Source organism: Planococcus citri, chromosome 4 (assembly GCF_950023065.1).
Source record: "Planococcus citri chromosome 4, ihPlaCitr1.1, whole genome shotgun sequence".
In the NCBI taxonomy this organism is placed as follows: Eukaryota; Metazoa; Arthropoda; class Insecta; order Hemiptera; family Pseudococcidae; genus Planococcus; species Planococcus citri.
The window spans coordinates 67,972,896-67,996,503 of NC_088680.1; the positions used below are offsets into that span (position 1 = coordinate 67,972,896).

The 23,608-nt window shown below is 34.2% G+C and overlaps 1 protein-coding gene across 2 annotated transcripts in view; it reads right to left on the bottom strand.

Moving 5' to 3' along the window:
* LOC135844389 (RNA polymerase II elongation factor Ell-like) overlaps nucleotides 1–23,608 on the bottom strand; it is a 118,752-nt gene that overhangs the window by 58,208 nt on the left and 36,936 nt on the right. The window contains exon 1 of one of the 2 annotated variants that reach the window (XM_065362570.1): nucleotides 9,378–10,105. The exons of the other annotated variant lie outside the window; for it this stretch is intronic. Within the exon in view, the coding sequence (XP_065218642.1) occupies nucleotides 9,378–9,453 (76 nt within the window). The 5' untranslated portion in view covers nucleotides 9,454–10,105. Of the gene's footprint in view, nucleotides 1–9,377; nucleotides 10,106–23,608 lie in introns of those variants that run through there. 2 annotated transcript variants of the gene reach the window in all.

Consider the following 23,608-nt stretch of genomic DNA (forward strand, 5'->3'; position numbering starts at 1 on the left):
ATTTCCTTCATCAATCATACCACGCGTTCTTATGAGCTTTTAAAACCAAGGATTTTCTCCTCGATGACCCAATTTACACATAATTTTAGACCGGCGGCGATTCCCTCACACACAATACCACCATTTTGTAGGAAAATTATGACATAACATCGCACACAAAAGTTGACAAAAGGCAACACACACACATGTGGGTGCAGAAAAACAATACTTCCGAACCCGTAAGTAACAAGAGTGTATCGATTAGCTCGCCATACAATACTCGTCGTACTATAACGTTCAAACATATCGCGAAACGTTATCGCATATGTACATCGAATTCGATAATATTTACACACGATTTCTCGACCCTCGTGCCAATTGCCAAATATTTCATTCGAGTACAAATAACAATCGTCTCTCGATCGATGTCAGATCGTCCACGCTGCTCACGTAAACATGTATATTTGCACGATACATTTCGATAAATTTAAGCTCAATTTTCACCCGCCACAAATAGTCAGATTACATAGTAGACTAGGTAGATAGGTAGGTACCTGTACCTACATTCGTAATACAAAATGTACGATGTATAGGTACACATTACATTACACACACGCACCAATAGGGAACGGACTACATTAACCATAAGCACGTTAGAGTATCGCATCGTTATACATAAATGAGGTCGTAATCACGTTTTCGTTCGCTATATTTTTTCTTCTGTTCTCCACCAGCAATACCATTCGAACGTCCTCGTGCGTTGAAAATGAAAAAAAATATGAAAAATAATAATAATAATCGACGCGCAATCGCTCTACAACGACGAAGTTTTCGACTCGGCTGTTGCGATGAGACCATTATTATACACGAGTATTTGCGTATACAAATACAACATTTCGTAAAAATATTATCATTTGGAAGTGGTTCAATTTTGCGAGCTGAGCAATTTGCAGAGCAGATTCGAAACAGCGAAATTTTTCGATATGCTCTACGTACGTCTTATACTCGTAGTAGGCCGAGCATACGCGAAATTTTCGCACACTGCTTAAACTAGGTCAAGAAAATTGGCGGCTCGATTCGGATGCGTAAAAGCCCTGCCACGCAAAGGATTGCGTAGTAGTAGCTCCTTTAGCCCAATTTTTTCCCCATATACACCAACATTCGCGAATCGAACACCTCGTCAGTCGTCACAATGGCCGAAAAATCAAATATTCGCTGCGGTAAGAGCGTGTACACCGTTAGAATTTCTTCGTCCCTGACTGCTCACTTTTTCGAAGCTCTCTCGGCTTGTTTTTTAATTACTCGACGATATTCAATGTCAATTACACGTCGTCGTCGTCGCTGCGAACGTGTTTTTTCGTCGTCTCCTCTTCGTCGTACTACTACCGAAATAATATACCTACCTATACCGAAACAAAAACTACGTCGCATCGTGTTCCAATATTTTAATGACGACGTCGACATCGGTATCGTCATTTGGGTAGGTAAGTGTACAACAACACAATATGCCAAGTGTTGGAAAAAATAATCACGGACATGGAACCCTATATCTACAATAATACATTCAAAAAGTATACTCTCGCAGACGCGTATTGTACCTGTAGAGAGTACCTGCCTACCTACACGTACAGTGTACACTCCTCCATGTCGATGGAGATCAGTTCAAAAAAACACATTTCACGACTGACTTATACACGCAGACACAACGTACGTACGATAATATTGACATCATATTATTCAAGTACCATATTCGTCGTCATCGTCGTCGTACTACATCTGGCGTACACATACAAATTATCATCATAATTACATGGTATAGGTAATGATCACAACCAAATACACCATATTTTCGTTCAAATTTTTGGCCTACCTCAAAATTTTTCCATTATTTTTGGCTTGATCGAGAAACGAAAAAAAAAATTGCAAAAAAATGGGCAACAGAATACGAAGCTGATTCAAAATCTAAAAAAAAAGAGCTACCTCATCTAAAGAGTACTCTCTAAATTTGAAACAGTGAAATTTCACTGCTTAGCAGTCACGACATTTTGGCTTCTTAAAAGCAGTAGTTTTTTACTGCAAAACAGTGAAAAATCTACTGAATTGGTCAGTAAAAATCATTTTTACTGATCAATTTAGTAAATTTTTTACTGTTTTGCAGTAAAAAACTACTGCTTTTAAGAAGCCAAAATGTCGTGACTGCTAAGCAGTGAAATTCCACTGTTTCAAATTTAGAGAGTAGATAATTTAGGGCTGAGGCAGCAACAAATTCAAAGAGTATCTTGAAAATATACAATCCAAAATATTGTGGTGAAGTAAAAGGGGGAAGGGAATCGATTTTTTAGATTTTGGACAATTTTTGAAAATTCAAGTTCCACGATCATACAAATTTTCGAGGGGGGGAGAAGGGGAGAGGTAGTTCTTCAGATTTTGGAAAATTTCTGAAAATTCAAATTTTCCTATCTCAAAAAAAATTTTGAGGCAAGAAGAAGAGTGACGTGGTTTTTTAGATATTGATTTTTTTTTTTGAAAATTCAAGTTCCACGATCAAACAAAATTTCGATGGAGGAGAAGGGGATGGGTAGTTCTTCAGATTTTAGAAAATTTCTGAAAATTCAATTTTTATGGTCTCGAACAAAATGTTGAGGCAAGAAGAAGATTGAGGTGGTTTTTTAGATATTGATTTTTTTTTTGAAAATTCAAGTTCCACGATCAAACAAAATTTTGAGGGGGGAGAAGGGGATGGGTAGTTCTTCAGATTTTAGAAAATTTCTGAAAATTCAAGCTTTACGATCTCAAACAAAATTTCGAGGCAAGAAGAGTGAGGGGTGGTTTTTCAGATATTGATTATTTTTCTTCGAAAATTCAGTTCCACGATCAAACAAAATTTTGAGGGGGGAGAAGGGGATGGGTAGTTCTTCAGATTTTAGAAAAATTCTGAGAATAAAAATTTTACGATCTCAAACAAAATTTTGAAGCAAGAAGAAGAGTGAAGTAGTTTTTTAGATATTGATTTTTTTTTTGAAAATTCAAGTTCCACGATCAAACAAAATTTCGAGGGGGGAGAGGGGATGGGTAGGTCTTCAGATTTTGGAAATTTTCTGAAAATTCAAATTTTACGATCTCAAACAAAATTTTGAGGCAAGAAGAGTGAGGGGTGGTTTTTCAGATATTGATTATTTTTCTTTGAAAATTCAAGTTCCACGATCAAACAAAATTTTGAGGGGGGAGAAGGGGATGGGTAGTTCTTCAGATTTTAGAAAAATTCTGAGAATAAAAATTTTACGATCTCAAACAAAATTTTGAAGCAAGAAGAAGAGTGAAGTAGTTTTTTAGATATTGATTTTTTTTTGAAAATTCAAGTTCCACGATCAAACAAAATTTCGAGGGGGGAGAGGGGATGGGTAGGTCTTCAGATTTTGGAAATTTTCTGAAAATTCAAATTTTACGATCTCAAACAAAATTTTGAGGCAAGAAGAGTGAGGGGTGGTTTTTCAGATATTGATTATTTTTCTTTGAAAATTCAAGTTCCACGATCAAACAAAATTTTGAGGGGGGAGAAGGGGATGGGTAGTTCTTCAGATTTTAGAAAAATTCTGAGAATAAAAATTTTACGATCTCAAACAAAATTTTGAAGCAAGAAGAAGAGTGAAGTAGTTTTTTAGATATTGATTTTTTTTTTTGAAAATTCAAGTTCCACGATCAAACAAAATTTTGAGGGGGGAGAAGGGGATGGGTAGTTCTTCAGATTTTGGAAATTTTCTGAAAATTCAAATTTTACGATCTCAAACAAAATTTTGAGGCAAGAAGAGTGAGGGGTGGTTTTTCAGATATTGATTATTTTTCTTTGAAAATTCAAGTTCCACGATCAAACAAAATTTTGAGGGGGGAGAAGGGGATGGGTAGTTCTTCAGATTTTAGAAAAATTCTGAGAATAAAAATTTTACGATCTCAAACAAAATTTTGAAGCAAGAAGAAGAGTGAAGTAGTTTTTTAGATATTGATTTTTTTTTGAAAATACAAGTTCCACGATCAAACAAAATTTCGAGGGGGGAGAGGGGATGGGTAGGTCTTCAGATTTTGGAAATTTTCTGAAAATTCAAATTTTACGATCTCAAACAAAATTTTGAGGCAAGAAGAGTGAGGGGTGGTTTTTCAGATATTGATTATTTTTCTTTGAAAATTCAAGTTCCACGATCAAACAAAATTTTGAGGGGGGAGAAGGGGATGGGTAGTTCTTCAGATTTTAGAAAAATTCTGAGAATAAAACTTTTACGATCTCAAACAAAATTTTGAAGCAAGAAGAAGAGTGAAGTAGTTTTTTAGATATTGATTTTTTTTTTTGAAAATTCAAGTTCCACGATCAAACAAAATTTTGAGGGGGGAGAAGGGGATGGGTAGTTCTTCAGATTTTAGAAAATTCCTGAAAATTCAAATTTTACGATCTCAAACAAAATTTTGACTTGAGGCAAAAAGAGTGAGGGGTGGTTTTTCAGATATTGAATTTTTTGGAAAATTCAAGTTCCACGATCAAACAAAATTTCGAGGGGGAGAAGGGATGGGTAGTTCTTTAGATTTTGTAAAATTTCTGAAAATTCAAATTTTACGATCTCAAACAAAATTTTGAGGCAAGAAGAAAGAGTGAGGGGTGGTTTTTCAGATATTGATTTTTTTTGAAAATTCAAGTTCAGGGTGTCTACTGGATTTAAAAAATCAAATTCCTTGCTATTTCCTTGTTTTTCCATGCCATTTTCCTTGCTTAAAATGTAAGTTTAAAAAGACAACCCCCCCCCCTGTGTGTACTCGTTTTGTGGGAAATTTCTTGAAGTTTTTCTCAATCAATTTCATTCTGATGAAGCATCACGAAGAAAAAAATTGGCATGATTAAGAATGAAAAGTGTATCTACTAATAACACAAATACAACTAAAGTTGAGCTTCACAAAAATTCGACATGGAAAAAAAATCATGAAATATAATAATAATAGCAAGTGGCGTTCAGTAAACTGAAAAAAGGTGGAGCGAAATGTGCAACTCTGATACTGATACCCACCACCACATCCCCTCCCTTTCATTATTTTTTACTTTTGACATTAGCAGAAAGGAAAAACGAACAGAAATTCGTACATTTTTTCGTTTTTTTGTGATTTATTCAACTTTTGATTTTTGAAAATTGAATCTAAGACGAGAAGAGAATATTTTCTGCCCGACGAGGACGATGGTATAAACAATTTAGGACAGTAAAATCATCTTATTAAGAAATTTCAACGATAAATTTGAGTGCTTTTTGATGTTTTTGAAAGAAATTTCCCACCTCTTTTCGCTACTTTGTGCTTCATAATACAGTACAATTTTGAGTTTTTTGCACCCTCATAACCCTGTAATTTTATAACTTTTGATTTGAAAGCGAAGCGAGGGAAATTTTTTTAAAAAATTGGTAATAATTCAAGAAGTAAGAAGTATGACTATTATTTTCTATTAAAATCATTTTTTCAATTTTCACCTTTTACTTTCAACTGTTAGATTGAAGATTTGTCTAACAAAATAATTTAGGAAAAATAAAATAATTCAGCCCGAGCGAAGCGAGGGCGAAAGCTTTCGAAAATTCATAATTCAAAAAGTAGAAAGCAACAATTTCTAATGGGAAAAATCACAAGAAAAAAAATGGAAAATACATGTTTAATGAAATTGAAAATTCAAGAGGAACTTTTTTGAAAAATCCTTGCTATTACACAGAAATTGTCAAAATCCCTGCTATTTCCCTGCTTCCTTGCTACCTCGAGTGAAATCCCTGCTATTTCCTTGTTTTCCTTGATTTCCTTGCCAGTAGACACCCTGAAGTTCCACGATCAAACAAAATTTTGAGGGGGAAGAGGGGGTGGGTAGTTCTTCAGATGTTAGAAAATTTCTGAAAATTCAAATTTTACGATCTCAAACAAAATTTTGAGGCAAGAAGAAAGAGTGAGGGGTGGTTTTTCAGATATTGATTATTATTTTTTTTTTTTTGAAAATTCAAGTTCCACGATTAAACAAAATTTCGACATGGGAAGAAAGGGAGAAGGGTACTTTTTCAGATTTTGGAAAAATTTTAAAATTTCAAGTTTAACGATCAAGCAAAATATTTGGGGTGAGGAGAAATGATTCGGGGGGGGGGGGTTGAAAATTGAAATCTGATCACTTTTTGAAATTGAAAAGAAACTATCGAGTTGAAGAAGGAAATCAGAACGATGCCCAGAAAAACACCTCTGTGCCAAACTTTCTTGAAAAAAAAACAACAACACAGAAATCAAAGTTTGGTTCGTGAAAATACGTTGAAATTGATTAAAGCTCACAAAGGCACCTTTTGAGCTTGAATTTTCTGATTTGAATGAAATCAACAAAAAAATCGAATTTTGAAAAAAAAAGTATGTAAAAAATGAACACTCGAGAGGGTGCCCAAAACGCACAGACCAAAGTAATAGGTGCTCAAGTTCATTTTTGGGCCTTCCAGAACAATTTGAATTTTTTGGAAAAATTTCAAAACTCGCTAGAGGCTTTCAAAAAAGTCAAATTGCGATTGTTTTCGAGTCATTTGATTTTTTCATACTTTCGGAAATTTGCAAATTGCTCAAAAATAAGCACTAAACCAAATTTGTAGGGGCCAAAGTTCATTTTTGGGCCTTCCAGAGCGATCTGAATTTTCAGGGCCCAAAACCAACAAGTTGTCGATATAATAGGGGAGGTTGAATTTCGAAAAATTTCCAAGTTGGAACGGCCTCGATGAAATTTACAACAAACACAAATTGATCAATCGTATTTTGAAGACCTTCTGAATCCTTTGGTCACAATTTTTCAAAAAAATATATATGTATGTATTTTCTTCCTTCAAATCCATTTCATTTTCACATCTTCAAAATTTCCCTTCAGAGCTAAAAACAACTTTTAAAAAAATTCGAAACCCTAAAATCTGGCCAAAAGCTCCAAAATTACTCAAAAACAAAACCACGCCATCTTACCCCAATTAAACCAAATTTTTCCATTTTTCCTCACCACTCAAACCGAGAGCAGGTAGCTTTTCGAGCACATCACCGCGTTGATATACCTTTTATTTTTTTTCTACGCACGATTCTCGATTTGATAGCGTGCTGGAAAGTTTGAAACGAGGTAAACACGCTGCCAACACCAACGCATCTATGTATAGCGACCTTTTCCCTCATTCGCATCCTTTACCCTTCGCCCACATCGCGCATCGCATCGCTTCGCACATAGATACACGTACAAGAACAAGGTTGAATAAAATATTCGTATTTGGTCAAGGTTTGCGACGTTATTTTCGACAAGAAAACAACCCTTTCCCTTTCCCTTTCCCTTTCTCTCATCGTGGTCGGCCATTCCGTGGCATAGGTTTTTATTTCGGGCACCTACCTAATTCGCCAACGAGAGAACCCGCACATTGAATTTTCAACAGTTACAAGTTTTAGTGGTCCATTTTCAAAATTAAAAGTACCCTTACCCTTTAATAAAATTCTGGTGTTTCGAATTTTCAAATTAAATTGGCACCTTTCAATATTTTTTGAAAAAGGAAAAAACGAAAGAAAAACATATTTTTGAAGAGGCTTTCTGTCCCTCCCCCCTCCCCTCTCAGGGTGTCCACTCATTTCTGGAAATAATTTTCCCTGACTTTTCCAGGTTTTCCAGACCAATTTTTCCATTTTTCCAGACCATTTTTCTCAATTTTATATGCTCACCCCACACTTTAATTTTTAAAAAAATTTGGGGGGGTGAGGTAATTTTTTTTTAATAAGCTTCTCTTCGAACTGGATACTTCTTCGGATATAAAAAAACAGCTATAAATAAAACATGCATCAAGTTTGGCCAATTGATAAGATACCTACATTATGTATTCGTATAACTTATGAAAATTTTTCTTCTCTTTTTTTGATTTTTGAAGGCCTCAAAATGTGAAATTTGTCCATCTCAAAACGAGAGACAAATTGGCCCGAGCGAAGCGAGGGCGAGAACTTTCGAAAATTTTCATTTCAAGATGCCTGAAAACGAGTTTTTTTTTTGAATGCGAAGAGTGTTTATTTTTTGGTTTTTTAAATTTTAATATTGGAATGGATGTTTTTTTGAAGGAAGTTTACTCTTGAAAAAGAAAAGAGAACAGGCTCGAGCGAAGCGAGGGCGGAAGCTTCTGAGAATTTGAGTCTCGAGAGTCATAAAAACGAGGTTTTTTTATGTGAGGACGAGTAGCTTTTTTGGCTTTTTAAATTTTAGAATATTTGAATTATGTTTGGTTTTTTTAGTGAGGACGAGTAGCTTTTTTTTGGCTTTTAAAATTTAAGAATATTTGAATTGTGTTTTTTTTTTGAACGAAGTTGATTTTGAAAAATAAAACAGAACAAGCCCAAGCGAGGGCGAAAGCTCTTGTAAATTTGTATGTATTTCGAGATGCTTAAGAACGATGTTTTTTTTCGTGAGGAGTTCATTTTTTGGCATAAAAACTTGATTTTTATAATCTAGAAACTTTCATGTTGCCTTTGAAAAAGAAAAGAAGCCCGAGCGAAGCGAGGGCAAAAGCTTTTGAAAATTTGCGTTTCGAGAAGTGAAAAACAGAGTTTTTCTTTCATCACAGGTCCTTATTCAGAATTTTCAATTGATCGTTTTTTCAAAATTCCAGGGATTTTGCGTGAAAATCACGAAATTCCCTGACTTTTCCCTGACTTTTCCAGACCGACCAAATTCCCTGACTTTTCCAGGTTTTCCAGGTTTTCCAGACCTGTGGACACCCTGCCTCTATTTTGGGAGTGAGGACTTTCACAATGTTCATCATTCAAAATTTTTATTTTTTAAACCATTTATTTCTAAATTCAAAAATGATTCGAATATTCTCAAAATTGGTAAAATTCAGCTCAACGAATGGCATAATTTCCTCAATTTACAAGATCAACGATACGATTTTCAGAGCATTCTGTACAACTCCTTCATAGCGCAGAGAATGTCTAGACGTGGACAGAACTCGGATGATTGGGTTACGAAACAGTGTTGCAAATTATCATCAACATAATTGCGGAACACCCAGTAAAAATGCACAAATCTAGCTTCTCTCATTGTACAAAATATTATCGCCTGGGTGTTATCTCATATCCGGGTTGGCGAAGGCGTCCGGCGTATTTACCGTCCATGTCTCATGTCTGTCGAGGAAACAAATCCCATTCAACAGCAGGCGCCAAGATCACCTAGCGGCGAACAGAGTTTTTTTAAATTGAGCACTCGCCAGAGTCATGATTCTCCCCCCCCCCCACCTCACAAAAAAAAATGAAACAAAATCCATGTAGTCCTTCGCTTGTCAGACTCTTTGGTCAAAATTGCCCAAAAAAACACCACCACAACCATAAAATATCAAACTAATGGCACAGCTTACCCAAATAATGTCGTATCCATTTCTTTTTGGGAGGAAACGGTGCCCAATTTTCCGATTCGTAAACAACGACCACCATTTTATCGGCTTACAGTCGGAATAGGCTCTCAATTGAATAGAAAATTATAGATGTGAAAATATATCATTTCAATATTCGAAACAATCGAAATCAAAAATTGCACTCCAATTAAATGTACAAAAACAAAACGACACTCGAGAGAAAAAAAAAGGATTGAGCTCGAGCAACACACGTCACTATAAACGATACGCTCAAAAATAAAAACAAACGTAAGTATTACGTCGTCGAACACTACAGACTCGAGATTCCCAACGATATCGTAAAATTATCACTATTCCGTCGACCAGACGAAGTCCAAATTATATTACGACCTGCCCAACATTATCATCTGACTGGACGGATGATGCGGTAGAACCAAAGTAGCACTCGCGATCTGACACAAAAAAATGTCGAAATGAAAATGCAATCAAAATGCTCGACAAGAACACGAAAAAGGAAAAAAAAATTTCGCTCAAAAAATATATTATAGGAGCATTGATTCTCGAGTACGCGCACGTTAGCACATGGATTTTCGTGAAGAAGCACGCAGAGCTAGGAGCCAGCAGGCGAGCAGGCGATATTAAATTCGCGTTCGCGAGAATGTTGAACACTGCGCGGCTCGGCTGACGACGCTGAAGAAAACTCGAACTCGCCCAGCGCTACGCTATGTGGCGGTAATGGTAATCGCGAGGACCGCACAATATACGTAGTGTACTTGGAGGAGAGAAGACGGCGGCGGCGGCGATTACAGGTGCCGTGGAGGGGGGCAGGGGGCGACAATGACGGCGGCGCGAATACATCTACAAGCAACGTGGAAAAATGCGGTGGCAGGGATTACGATTACGGCTACGACTACGACAACCACGAGGATGGCGGCGGCGGTAATGTGGCATGAGGTGGCGCGGCGAGGTGGTGGTGGTGATACCATGCCATGCCGCCACCCCACCTGCGAATATTTACGTGCAGTACACAACACGTTCGGGCAGGCGGTAGCAGAGCTCAGGGCTGCAGGGCGGCGTGACAGCGACGGCGACGTCGCTCGTCGAGAGTAACACGTTGCTCATGTGCTGAAGAGAGCTCGAAATCTCGAATTCTCAAATTCAAAACATACTCCCACATTTCACTTTTAAATTTTCATCTTCGATAAAAAAAAAACTTCAAAAATACGAAAAAACTGAAAATATCTGAAACCAGGGTTGTAAAAAACAAAAAACCTGAGACCAAAAAAAAATCAAAAAAAAAACAGAAAAACAGTTGAAACTAAAGTTTTGAAAAAACGAAAAACAAAACTGAAAACAAAAAATTTGAAAAAGATGAACGAAAAAAAAACAGAAAACTCAAAAACCTGAAAACAAAACCAAAACGAAAAAACTGAAAACTTGAATTAAACAAAAACAAAAAATTGAAAAACTTCATTTTCAGTTATCATAAGAATGATTGTGGTTTTTGGTATTGGCAAACGACAATTCCAAATTCAAGGCTACACAATTGAAATAAAAATCAGCAATCAATGAAAATTAAATTTCTGCAGGGTGTCCATAAGACTGGAAAACCTGGAAAAGTCACGGAATTTGGTCAGTCTGGAAAAGTCAGGGAAAAGTCACGGAATTTCGTAATTTTCTCGCAAAATCCCTGGAATTTTGAAAAAATGATCAATTGCAAATTTTGGATAAGGACCTATGATGAAAGAAAAACGTTATTTTTTACTTCTTGAAAGACAAATTTTCAAAAGCTTTTGCCCTCGCTTCGCTCGGGCTTGTTAAAAATCATCATTTTTATGCATCTCAAAATACAAATTTACATGAGCTTTCGCCCTCGCCTGGGCCTGTTCTGTTTTCTTTGCCAAAATCAATTTCCTTCGAAAAAAACATCATTCAAATTCTAAAATTTTAAAAGCCAAAAAAAACTATGCTTGTCCTCATTTGAAAAAACCTCGTTTTTATGCCTCTCGAAATGCAAATTTTCAGAAGCTTCCGCTCGAGCCTGTTCTCTTTTCTTTTTCCAAAGTAACTTCTTTCAAAAAAACATTCCAATATTAAAATTCAAGAAACCAAAAAATAAACTCCTTGCATTAAAAAACCCTCGTTTTTAGGCATCTCGAAATGAAAATTTTCAAAAGTTCTAGCCCTTGCTTCGCTCGGGCCAATTTGTTTCTCATTTTTAAAAGAACAAATTTCATATTTTCAGGCCTCCAAAAATCCAAAAACAAAAGAAAAATTTTTATAAGTCATATATTGTATAAATTGGTCAAAATTGATGCATGTTTTATTTATTTATTTTTAATTTAAAAACTTAATAATCGAATTAGTTTAGCTGTTTTTTATATCCGAAGAAATATCCTGCAGTTCGAAGAGAAGCTTATGAAATAAAATTACCCCCCCCCCCTCATTCGTCTTTAATTAAAGTGTGGGGTATATAAGCATAGAAAATAAAAAAAATTGTCTGGAAAAATGGAAAAATTGGTCTGGAAAACCTGGAAAAGTCAGGGAAAACCATTCCCAGAAATGAGTGGACACCCTGTTCTGGAATATTTTTCTGATTTTACACTTCTTTACAGTCAAGGTTTTAAAAACCGAAAAATGAAACAAAATTTCAAGAAAAACGATGGAATGACAAAACGAAAACTGAAGACCAAAAAAAATCTAAACACGGAAACAAAAAACTGGAAACCCAAAAAATCCGGAAATAAAAATCGAAGAAACATCCAGTTTTCAAAACTCTGCTGAAAACAGCAGTGATGGAAAACCGAAACTGGTTAAAAACTGAAATTGAAACTGAATCAAAAAAATGAGCAAAACTAAAAGGAACTTGAGAAAGGAAAACTCAAACTAAAAACTGAAAATTGAAACTGAAATATAAAAGTTTTGTCTTGATACAAATAAATTTAAACTAAAATTGAAAAAAGCAAACCTGGTTTTTTATGGTTCATTTTTTCCAATAAATTTCCAAAATATTACGAATCTTATGGGAAAAACAGTGAACTAAAACTGAAACTGAAAAAAAAACTGAGACTAGAGCTAAAACTGAAAAAAAAACAGAAACTAAAAATAGAATTGAAAAAAGTAAAACTGAAACTGAAATGCAAAAGTTTTGTCATCACTGAAAAATCATGCCGAAAATTAAAAATCAAAAAAATTTCCACAGGTTTGAGAAAACAAAATAAAAACAAACAAACAAACAGAAAAAGTAAACGAAAAAAGAACGAAAAAATCGAAAATGAGGATGAAAACAATAATAAGAATAACAAAACCAAGACTTTTAAACTAAGAAATTAATTTTTCATTTTAATCTTTTCGTGGTTTTCCCTTTCGCGTTCACGTTCAATTGATCTTGATCGTGAAAGGACACAACCGTTTCAAATCACATAATTTTAAATATAAAGAATCAGTCTAGGATGAAATTTCAAACGAAAAACAAAGTAAACAATGTTTAAAATTAAAACACGTCATTTAAATAAAAAAAAATAAGAATCCAAACAAAAAACTTGAACTGAAAAACCAAAACATACTCCTTACAAACAATAAAATTGAAACGAAAACTGGAACCGAAGGAAAATAAGAACTAAAAACTAAAAAAAAAAAAAAAAAAACATGAAACCTCAAAAAACAAGATTTTAAAAACACGTCAAATCTAAAAAAAATTGAAAACAACCTGCAAACGAAAACCCAAACTGAAAAACCAAAAATTATTCTCCAAAATGAAATAACATGAAAAATAAAATTGAAAATACAAAAAAAAACAAAAACGGATATGAAAACTGAAAACCAATTAAAAATCAAGAAGAGGACCCATTTTTGAGAAAAAGTGTTAAGAAGTGTCAATTTCTGACACAATTGTCAAAAAAAGTTCATTTTCGATAAAATTGCCAAAAAGTGCTCATGTTTGGTAAAATTTTCAAAAAGGGAAAACAAAACCTCAAAAAACAAGATTTAAAACACGTCAATCTAAAAAAAAAAAAAATTGAAAACAACCTGCAAACGAAAACCCAAACTGAAAAACCAAAAATTATTCTCCAAAATGAAATAACATGAAAAATAAAATTGAAAATACAAAAAAAAATCAAAAACGGAAATGAAAAATTAAGAAGAGGGCCAATTTTTGGGAAAAAGTGTTGAGAAGTGTCAATTTTTGACACAATTGTCAAAAAAAGTTCATTTTTGATAAAATTGCCAAAAAGTGCTCATTTTTGGTAAAATTTTCAAAAAGGGCAAATTTTTGGTAAAATTTTTAAAAAAGGCAAATTTTTGCGAAAATTATCAAACAGTCCTGTTCTTGCCCAAAAAGTCCTGTTTTTGCCCAAATTGTCAAAAAATACCCGTTTTTTATGAAAATTGCCAGAGATTATTTTTTTGATAAAATAGTCAAACTGATCGTAATTTTTGCCAGAATTGCCAAGAAATTTGTGCTTTTTTTCGCCAAAACGTCCAAAAAGCATTGATTTTGCCTTACCTGTCTAAAAGACCTTCATTTTAAGGTCCTTTTCTTCACAAAATTGCTTCTTAAAAACAGTTTTTTGTCAAATTTCATTTTTCCTCAAATGGTTTTTTTTATGTTTTTATGGAAATTTTTCTATATCAAGTTTTTAAATTTTCTTCTGAGGTTACGCAATGCCCTGTAGGTGTCCCCGAAAAAAAAAGCCCTGGTTATGATAATTTCTATAAAATCGACTATTATAAATTTCAAGCTGCAATTTTTCACAAATGCTCAGCAAAAAAGTTTTGATTTTCTCGCAAAATGTTGACCAATTTTGATCGACTCATCGCACGACACAATTTTGGAAATTTCATAAAAATCAACCCCAAATTTCGTGTTTAAAACTCTTATTTTGAGCGAAGTTTCAATCCATTTTTTATGAGTTGTATGACATTTTTTTCAAAAGTATCGAAAATCGTGACCCAATTTTATTTTAGTTTAAAAATTTTCAAAAATGCCTGAACAAACTTTGAACTTTTTTTTTGAAATTACAACTCATTTTGACAAGTTGCAAGTTACTTTTGATCAATTCTACGACAGTTCGCTCTGACTCGAAATGGGGGGAGGGGAGAAGGAGAGCAACTTAAAATTTGATCTATTATGGAACCTGTTTTTTTGGTGAACTAAGGTTCTATATTGCACAATACTTCAATATAACACCACACTAAAAATCTTTCTGACGCATAGTCAATGTCAAACATTCGCAATTTACTCTCCCTTCATCACCGAGAGACTTCTAAAAATAAAGAAATGCAGACGCCGACAAAAAATACCTAATTCGATATCGAGAGAAGAAAAATACCATAGCCGAACTGACTCCATTGAAATTCCTTATACTTGCAAAATTGCTATACTTGATGCGACGAATTCGAGCAGCTACATAGGTATAAATTAATATCACACACAATCCTCACTATTGCTTAATTCATTTTCACCATACGATATACTATTTTGATGAACGCAAATCCAGAACCGAGAATCAGCGAAAAATGAAAGACGACGAATTCCTTAACCATTACGATTTTGCCTGCGTCGAGATCACTGTCGTCGACAAAAAATAAAATTTACGACGACATTTTACTGAGTGAATTTTATTCTTTTGTCAGCTTCATTTGCTCGGGATGGGCGACATGAGTGCGGCGGTGTATTTCCGGATTTGTTAGTAATGGTGAATCACATTTACATCGAATGACGACCGATAATTGGACGTATCATCACTCAGTTATCACTACGACTAAGTATCAATCAAGCAAAGCGAAGAAAAAGAGGATCTGAAGGGAAGAAGTCTGTAGCTCAGAAGTATGCAAACTTTAATTCCAAAATGGAATGCCAAACATTTACAGAGTATTCCAAAACAGCAACTGGAGGTTTCCTCAGTGAAGTCAGCTCGCTGGAGGTGGGGGGGGGAGGTGAGCAGGAAAACAAGCATATCTGCACGATTGAAAACACTCACATCAATTCTCAACTCATTAGGGGCAACAGGGGCACAAAACTGATCTCATTTTTCATCTCCACAGCTACTTAGAGTCTCAGTCGTCGATTTCTGTCCAACTTCCTAGTCAAAAAGATACAAAAACTAGCCACAAATATCCACGATTCATTCCATACGGTTCTCACTCAAGTCAAAACAAGTAACACACTGCACAATGTACATCTACCTACATACATACATGTACACAACACAAGTACAGTACAACAAAATCGAATAATCACGTCCACGTCGCTATTTATGCATAATATAGCCAAGTACGACAACGAGAGTACACCTTTGCACAAAGAATGCGGTTCAGAGAGAAATGTCGTGGACATCAGGGTTTCCCAAAGTTCACAGACCGATGTCACTATGTATTTGTCACATTGTCACCTGTTTTACATTATTCGTTCGATACGAAGGCATCGACCTCGCTTATTTTGCTACAATCACGTGTAATTTTTTCACTGAGAGGGCTCGAAAAAACTGCACCAGAAATCGTTAGAATAGATTTGAGTTTCGTGGATTAATCAGATTGGAAAATTTTTTCCTTCGGATAAATGGACAACTAAAAATCAGACAATACTGTACCAAAAATCAATTTCAGCATTTGACATCTCAATTACAAATATTTTAAACCACGTTCTCCTCCCCCCCCCCCCAATAAAAAATTTACCATCTCAAGCACCCCAAGTTCTGAACTTGAACCAAATTTCGCCCATCGTCAATCAATTCAATACCGCAGTAACCATTTCCAAGAAACAATATACGTCGTTCTCGTTTCAATTTTTATTACGACAGTCGCATCTGAACTTCCTCATCGATCACCCGTACTCGTACCTTAGGAAAATACGCAGAAATTCCAACCAACATGACATCAGTAGACTCAGTCCACATCGTCACAGCGGCGTTAAATTGCATATAAAACTAAGCAACTACTACGCAACTATACACTTATCATCGTCGTCGGCGTCGTTATCAACAATACATACTTCCATTCGTTCAAAATGGTACGTGTGGGAAAAAGAAAATTCGCCACGATGACGACGAAAAACACTCCGAAGCGTAATACGCGAATCGCGTGAAATTTCATACAATCCCCCTCGTCATTCCCCCTCCCTATCCAGCAACTAACAAGAGAGCGCGAGTCCGCCAATAAAAACGCATAAACATCTCGTATTCTGCGCGGTTTTTTTTCCTTCTTCAATACGCCGCTGTGCTGGTCGCCTTCTTATTTGCATGTTTTCGCAAAATAAAAAAAGAGAGAAAAAGAGAAAGACGCATTTTACATTTTTGAAACATAATATCGGATGTGGCGTGTAGAAATTCTTCGTCGTTCGCAGAGAAAATAACCAAACAATGAATTTATCAGCTATATAAACATAGAGATGGAGCAGATGCAGTTGAAGTGCAAACTGCAACAATCGATACACCTGTATATTGCAGCATCGTGGTGCAAAGTTATGCAATATGCAACACAACACCATTTCTCGATCCAATGGTCGATTTTGAGGTAAAGGTGGAGGGGGTGATTCGCATCGAGCACAAATTTTCAAGAAAAATCTGTGGTTTTTGTTAAAAATAATATAATAATTGTGTATTTATCAGTAATTATTTATTACCGCGTTTTTACTGGTAATTCTTCATATTGCTTGTTACACCAAAATCATCGACCAAATCAACTCCGAAAAGTTCACTGAAATCATCGAATAGTTCCTTGTTTGGGAATGACAAGTTTGATAACGCTAACGATAATTCCAAAGACGAGAGTCAAGATGATTCTGTGCACGATACAGACTTGACAAAATGGCGATTATTACTGGGCCAAAATCGTTTGAAACCTCCGATTCCCAACAATCTCACTAATTGAGTTGAAATCGAGATTTTTGTGGCTGAATTAGAAGCTTCACCAAATTCCTACGCAGAAGCTGTTTGAAGCCAAAACCATTCCAAATCAAAAAACACTATGGATACTTTGAAGAAATCCATAGTCGCTAATGACGAGCCAAATGTAGGTTTTAGACTTTGGGGAAAGCGATTAGACATCATTACATCTGATGTTCCCTATCAATCATTGAGCAGCAGTAGACAAGCTGCTGTATGTTGCCAGAGATACACCCCTCGATGTTACACAGTCGGCGTTTCATCAAAATCTCTGAAGAATTTTACCACCAAAGACATCAGCTGTCTTAAATGTGAATCAAAGACAGCTCAAACGTTCCAGCTATGCTTTTTGCTGGATGTCTGAGTATGTTTTACTTGACATCTGGGGTACCAATTGAAAATGCTAATGCGGCGATATTGTGGATCAATGTAGCTGATTCAAGTTGCTTATCCGAGCTGATTGCCACTAGCAAAGCATCTTTAACAACGACTGAATTTGAGGAAACATGATTGATGTTCTTAATGTTTATATGGAGCTGTTTTGCTGTCAAATTATTGCTTGATAATTCTTGAATTAGGGAAAGTGTTGAAAATAATGTAAAAATTGTGTATTTATTAGTAATTATTTATTACGGCATTTTTACTAGTAATTCTTCATATTATCTATCATGATACATTGTATTTGAGAAGTCAACAAACATCAATCCTAACTTTGTAATATTTTTATACTCGTGATTCCGATTTTCGAATATTCTAACTAATGCTCAGATCACGCTAACGTTCGTATTATGGCGATTTTCTATCTGTTTATTCTAATGTACATACAGTGGAGTCTCGATAACTCAAACTCCGTTAACTCGAAGCAAAGTCTGTTTCCCTTCAACTCTCCATAAGACTTATGTAAAATTCACTTCTTTACCTCGAAGTAACAAGTCCAAAAACTCCGATAACTCGAAGTAAAATTTTTGAAAAGGACAAGAAAAAACCTCTGTAAGTCGAACGTTGCCAACATTTTGCCTCTATAACTCAAATTTCTAGTTGAAAACACTTGTAAATTCTAATGTCAATTGATACAAAACTCTTTCACATTCACATATCGGTATCTTCAATGGTACCTATTGTACAATCTCATTCCATAGTTTAATCTTTTCAACCAGGTATAATATGTGTTTCCATTTCATTCTAGTAAAAAAAAACACTCATCTAATTCAAAACTTCGCTAACTCGAAATTAAGGCACTATAGCTTCACTCAGGTGAAATCGCTCGGCCATCTTTGGTACAAAATAACAATAGAATTTTTATGAAACGTCACTTGCCGAACAGCTGTACTGTGCTGTGATTATAGGTGACATCATCATTTTGCACCAAAGATGGCCGAGTGATTTCACCTGAGTGAAGCTATAGTGCCTTATCAAAATATACCAAAATTAACCTCCATAACTCAAACTCCAATAACTCGAAAACTCCGATAGCTCGGAGTCAACTCCTTCTCCCTTCAGCTTTGAGTTATCAAGACTCCACTGTACTTGTTCCTTTGTAAATATGTTAAATACATCGTTTTATTTCGAAGTGTGCATCGTATTTCATCAGAACCTGAGGATCCTCCTCTTCACGGGTCTCAAAGGGTTAACCCTCTCAGCTACGAGACAAACTGACGGATAAAATTTGAAGTGCTTCAAACTGAGTAAGGTCAGTTGCTGCCTAGAACTCAAAATTTGCTGGAAATTGCACATTCAGAAAGTATTCATGTCACAAATGGCAATAAACCTTAAATTGACTATTTTTCGATTTATGACACTGAATAGCATTATAAATCAAAATCAAGCCTTCTGAGGCATCTGATATTTCAAGATGAAAATATTGATTACAAGCATTTTTGAAAATAGAAAAAAAGATGAGCTAAAATAAAATAAGTTTGTGTAAAAAAAGAAATTTTTGAAGAAAAACAAGGCATGAGACTTCGGATGGTTATTCAAACGGCAAATGTTTGAAGGTGATTGCTTGTGGGAGGATTAAAATTGATAGAAAAATCTTTGTGTTATAGAGAGCATTTTTTGAAATTTTGAAAACTTGTGTCACAATTCAACCTGAAAAGTATGACATCATTTTCATTTTCTGACACATACATCTCTCTTGAGGTGATTTGCTTGGGTGAGTAAGTTACCTCAGAAAATGACTAGGTGAACTTTTACGAGCATTTAAATTTTATGATAGATACTGTGTCATAATACAGCTCTCAATCCCTTTGTCATAAGGAGATAATAAAAATAAAATACGTACGTCATGTTATGGAATTACTGGAATCACTTTTTAGAAGTCATCTTACAGATAATGAATTAATAGAGCGCAGTCTTTATGACACAGTATCCATCATAAAATTCAAATGCTTGCAAAAGTTTACCCAGTCATCTTCTGAGGCAACTTACTCACCCAAGCAAATTATCTCAAGAGAGATGTATGTGTCAGAAGATGAAAATGATACATATTTTTCAGAATTTCATTGAAAATTAGCGTTGAATTGTGACATGGGTTTTCAAAATTTTGAAAAATGCTCTCTATAACACAAAGATTTTCCCATCAATTTTAATCCTCCCACAAGCAAACACCTTCAAACATTTGCAGTTTGAATAACTATCTGAAGTCGCATGCCTTGTTTTTCTTCAATAATTTCTCTTTTTTACTCAAACTAATTTTATTTTAGTTCATCTATTTTTCTATTTTCAAAAATGCTTGCTACCAATACTTTTATCTTGAAGTATCAGATGTCTCAGAAGGCTTGATTTTGATTTATAATTCTATTCGGTGTCATAAATCAAAAAATAGTCAATTTAAGGTTTATTGTCATTTGTGACATAAATACTTTCTGAATGTGCGATTTCCAGCAAATTTTTAGTTCTAGGCAGCAACCGGCCTTACTTAGTTTTAAAGCACTTCGAATTTTATCCGTCAGTTTGTCTCGTAGCCGAAAGGGTTAAAAAAAAATACAGCCCACTTGATTGGCAAATTAGACGTTCAATTTACGATTTCACCATTCAAAGGATGGATTACAAACATACATAGAACGTCAGCTCAATTTCGAACACAAACAAACAATTGGTGGTTTAATGAATCCACAAGTTTACTACTGAAAAAAAAGTAGATCCCCTCACAGGAAAAAGAACAAGAAAACAACATGCACATCTCTCTGAATGTTGGTAAAAAAAAAACACTCAAGACGACGACCAAGTAAAAATACACTCGCCAATTCATCGTTGAATGACCTTTTCTTGTCTAGCAGGTACACAGAGTCTTTGTATGGAATGCTAAAGGTACACAGGTACAAGAGAGGGAAGATGTCAACTATATGGTTTCGGTTCTGAATACCAAAGCGTACTCAGCAGGGTGCTTTTTTGCAACCGCAGTGTCTTTTCAATAAAAATCCATCTTTGTTTAGTAGCCAGTTTTTATTATTACTTTCACTTCTACCCTCTTGCAAATTTGTAACATCATTCGAATCGTTATCAAAGACACTTGAATGGTCAAAATTAATTACATCATTTCACAGAATTGGACAAATCATCTTCGTACGAAGGAAGGATGCTAGGTGACTGAAAAAAGTGACACCATTTAGCATGAAATTACAAAATACACTTTTGGGCACATGGGCCTATCAGTTTACATAATTATACAGGCCTATTCATCGCATTTACAGGTAAATAAACACCTGAACAGCACGATGTGTTTGCCTACACATTGTACATACTCGTACAAAGTATGTACCTCTCGTATATTGTCACATATGTAAAACTACATTCAACAGGCACACTACGAAAACTAATACGAGTACATGCTACACATGTGTACACTACTTGGTACATGGAACATACTCGTACATGCATAATATACATAGATAGAGGGACGCTTTCGTACCAAGGTCTGCAGCAGCGTTTACGTGTGTAGGTCAAGTTTTTCGCTGTGTTTACTAACAACCTTGAAAATGCCGTCTCGTTTCATTTTTTATTATATTATTAACAATTTTCAAGTGTGCAACTCGTTACCCCCCTCCTGGCACAGTACACAAATCGTGTACTATATCTACCTATTGGTAGGGATATATATCACTCATTTATGTATCGCACGCAGCTCAAAAAGTGAGATAGAGAGAGAGAGATGTGCTGCGAAGTGCAAGCGAAACTATGGTGACTTGGTGACATTCGCATACTCGGGTTTTCGATAATAAAGTATAAATTACCTAGGTAACTAACGACTCGTATCGTTTATGTTTCGCTTTGTATCGATCATTTTTCATTTACATGGTGTAGAGAGACTTCTTTTGAAGTTGCATAGCGTCGAATAAGTATAATAATCCCCTTCCTATACATTATAGCCATGAAAATAATATAGGTTTGTGGCAAGAAAGTCTTTAGCAGTACTATTTACGTATTTCATAACGACAGAAGAAGATGAAAATGTTTATAACAGTTTCGGATTTTTTTTTTTTTTGGTAGAACTTTCAGCGAAGGTAGGTATTACTTACAGGGTATTCAAAAAATATCACGTACATAGAAGCTAGTAAAGCTACATCATGGAATTATTCTAAAATTATCATCACCTTCTTCCCTTGAAAATTGAAAACCATTTTCAAAAGTTGTGTACAGTTTTTTAACAAATTGTAAAACTTTCCTAAAAATTATCAAACTTTTATAAAAATTGAATCAATTTCTCAAGTTGAAAAATTGTTTAAAAATTGTAAAATGTTGAACATTTCTAAAAATTAAAAAACTTTCCTAAAAACATTTATTTTTCTAGAAATTGTGGAACATTCCAAAAAAATAAAATGGTTAAACTTTTTCAAAACTGCAAAATTTTCGTATTGAAAAATTTATCTAAAAAATGCAAAAATTTTCTAAAAACAGAAAAAAAATACGAAAAACTTTTCTAAAAACTGTAAAACTCTAAAAAAAAAAAGCAAAACTTTTCTAGAAACAGAAAGAGTTTTCAGGGTGTCTAACAAAATTTCTCCGAAGAAATGCAGTACTTTTACACTACCTTTTGCATTACCTTATTTTTTTATCCAACTTACACCGATCCCCCCCCCAGAAAAAAAATTTTGAACCGGTTGGAATTTGTCCATAAAATTTTTACAAGTACATATTAATTTAACAAGTGTTGCCATCTTTTGAGGTACAAAATTAACATTTTTTTTAAAATTTTCACCGACCAATTAATTCATTTTGAGGTTTTTAAAAAATTTTAAATCAATGATTCTGAGAAAAAATACAGTACTTTTCAGGCAAAATGCAGTACTTTGCAGTACTTGCAGTACCGAGGATTTCAATGCAGTACTTTTACAGTACTTGCAATACATGTTAGACACCCTGGTTTTTTAAAAATTTAGAATTTTTTTTCAAAAATTAAAAAGTATCAAAAACCCGACACTTTTTTAGAAATGGTAAAAAAAATTTAAAAATTAAGATTTTTCAAATAAAAATTGAAAAATAACTTTTCTACAAAAATAAATAAACAATATTTTCGAAAAAATTGAAAATTTTCTGGAAAACCGCTACACTTTTCAACAAATGGTCAATTTTTTAAAAATTGTGAATTTCTTCTAAAAATAATTCATTTTTTTAGATTGTGAAACTCACTAAAAAAATAAATTGTAGGTATAATTTTTCCAAAAACAATAAACCTTTCAAAGAAATGCAAAACTTTTCTAAAATTAGTCAAGATCTTTCAAAAATGTAAATTCTTTCTACAAATGGTAGAACATTCTAAAAAATGTAAAAATTTTCCAAAAATAATTCATTTTTTAAGATTAAGTATAAAATATCTTTAGATGAACATTTTTTTTAAAAAATTGAAAAACCTTCAAAATAGTAATGTTTCTCAAAAATTGTAAAACTTTTCCAAAAATGTCAACATCTTTCAAAAATTGTGAATTTATTCTAAATATTGAAAAAGTTTCTAAAAATAGTCACTTTTTTGAAAAATTGTAAAACTTTTTTAATAACTGTGAAACTGTCCAAAAAATGTGAAAATTTTCTAAAAATAGCTTCTGAATCTAGAAAAATTGCAAAACTTTCCCAAAAAATTAGGAAACTGAAAAAACGTAGAAACGTTTCGCAAAAATTGTAAAGCTTTCTTTAAAATGCAAAACCTTACTAGAAATGGTCAATTTATTTGAAATTTCATTCCACAAACATAAAAACAAAAAAAGGAAATTGAAAACGTACTTGCTAATTTTCTAACCATTTTCTGATTTTGTGGTAAAACAAAACTTGACTTACCTGAAACAAAAAAGAAATAATGATTGATTAATTAAAGCTCATCCTTTTCAAAATTATTAATTAGTACCTATACTTAAA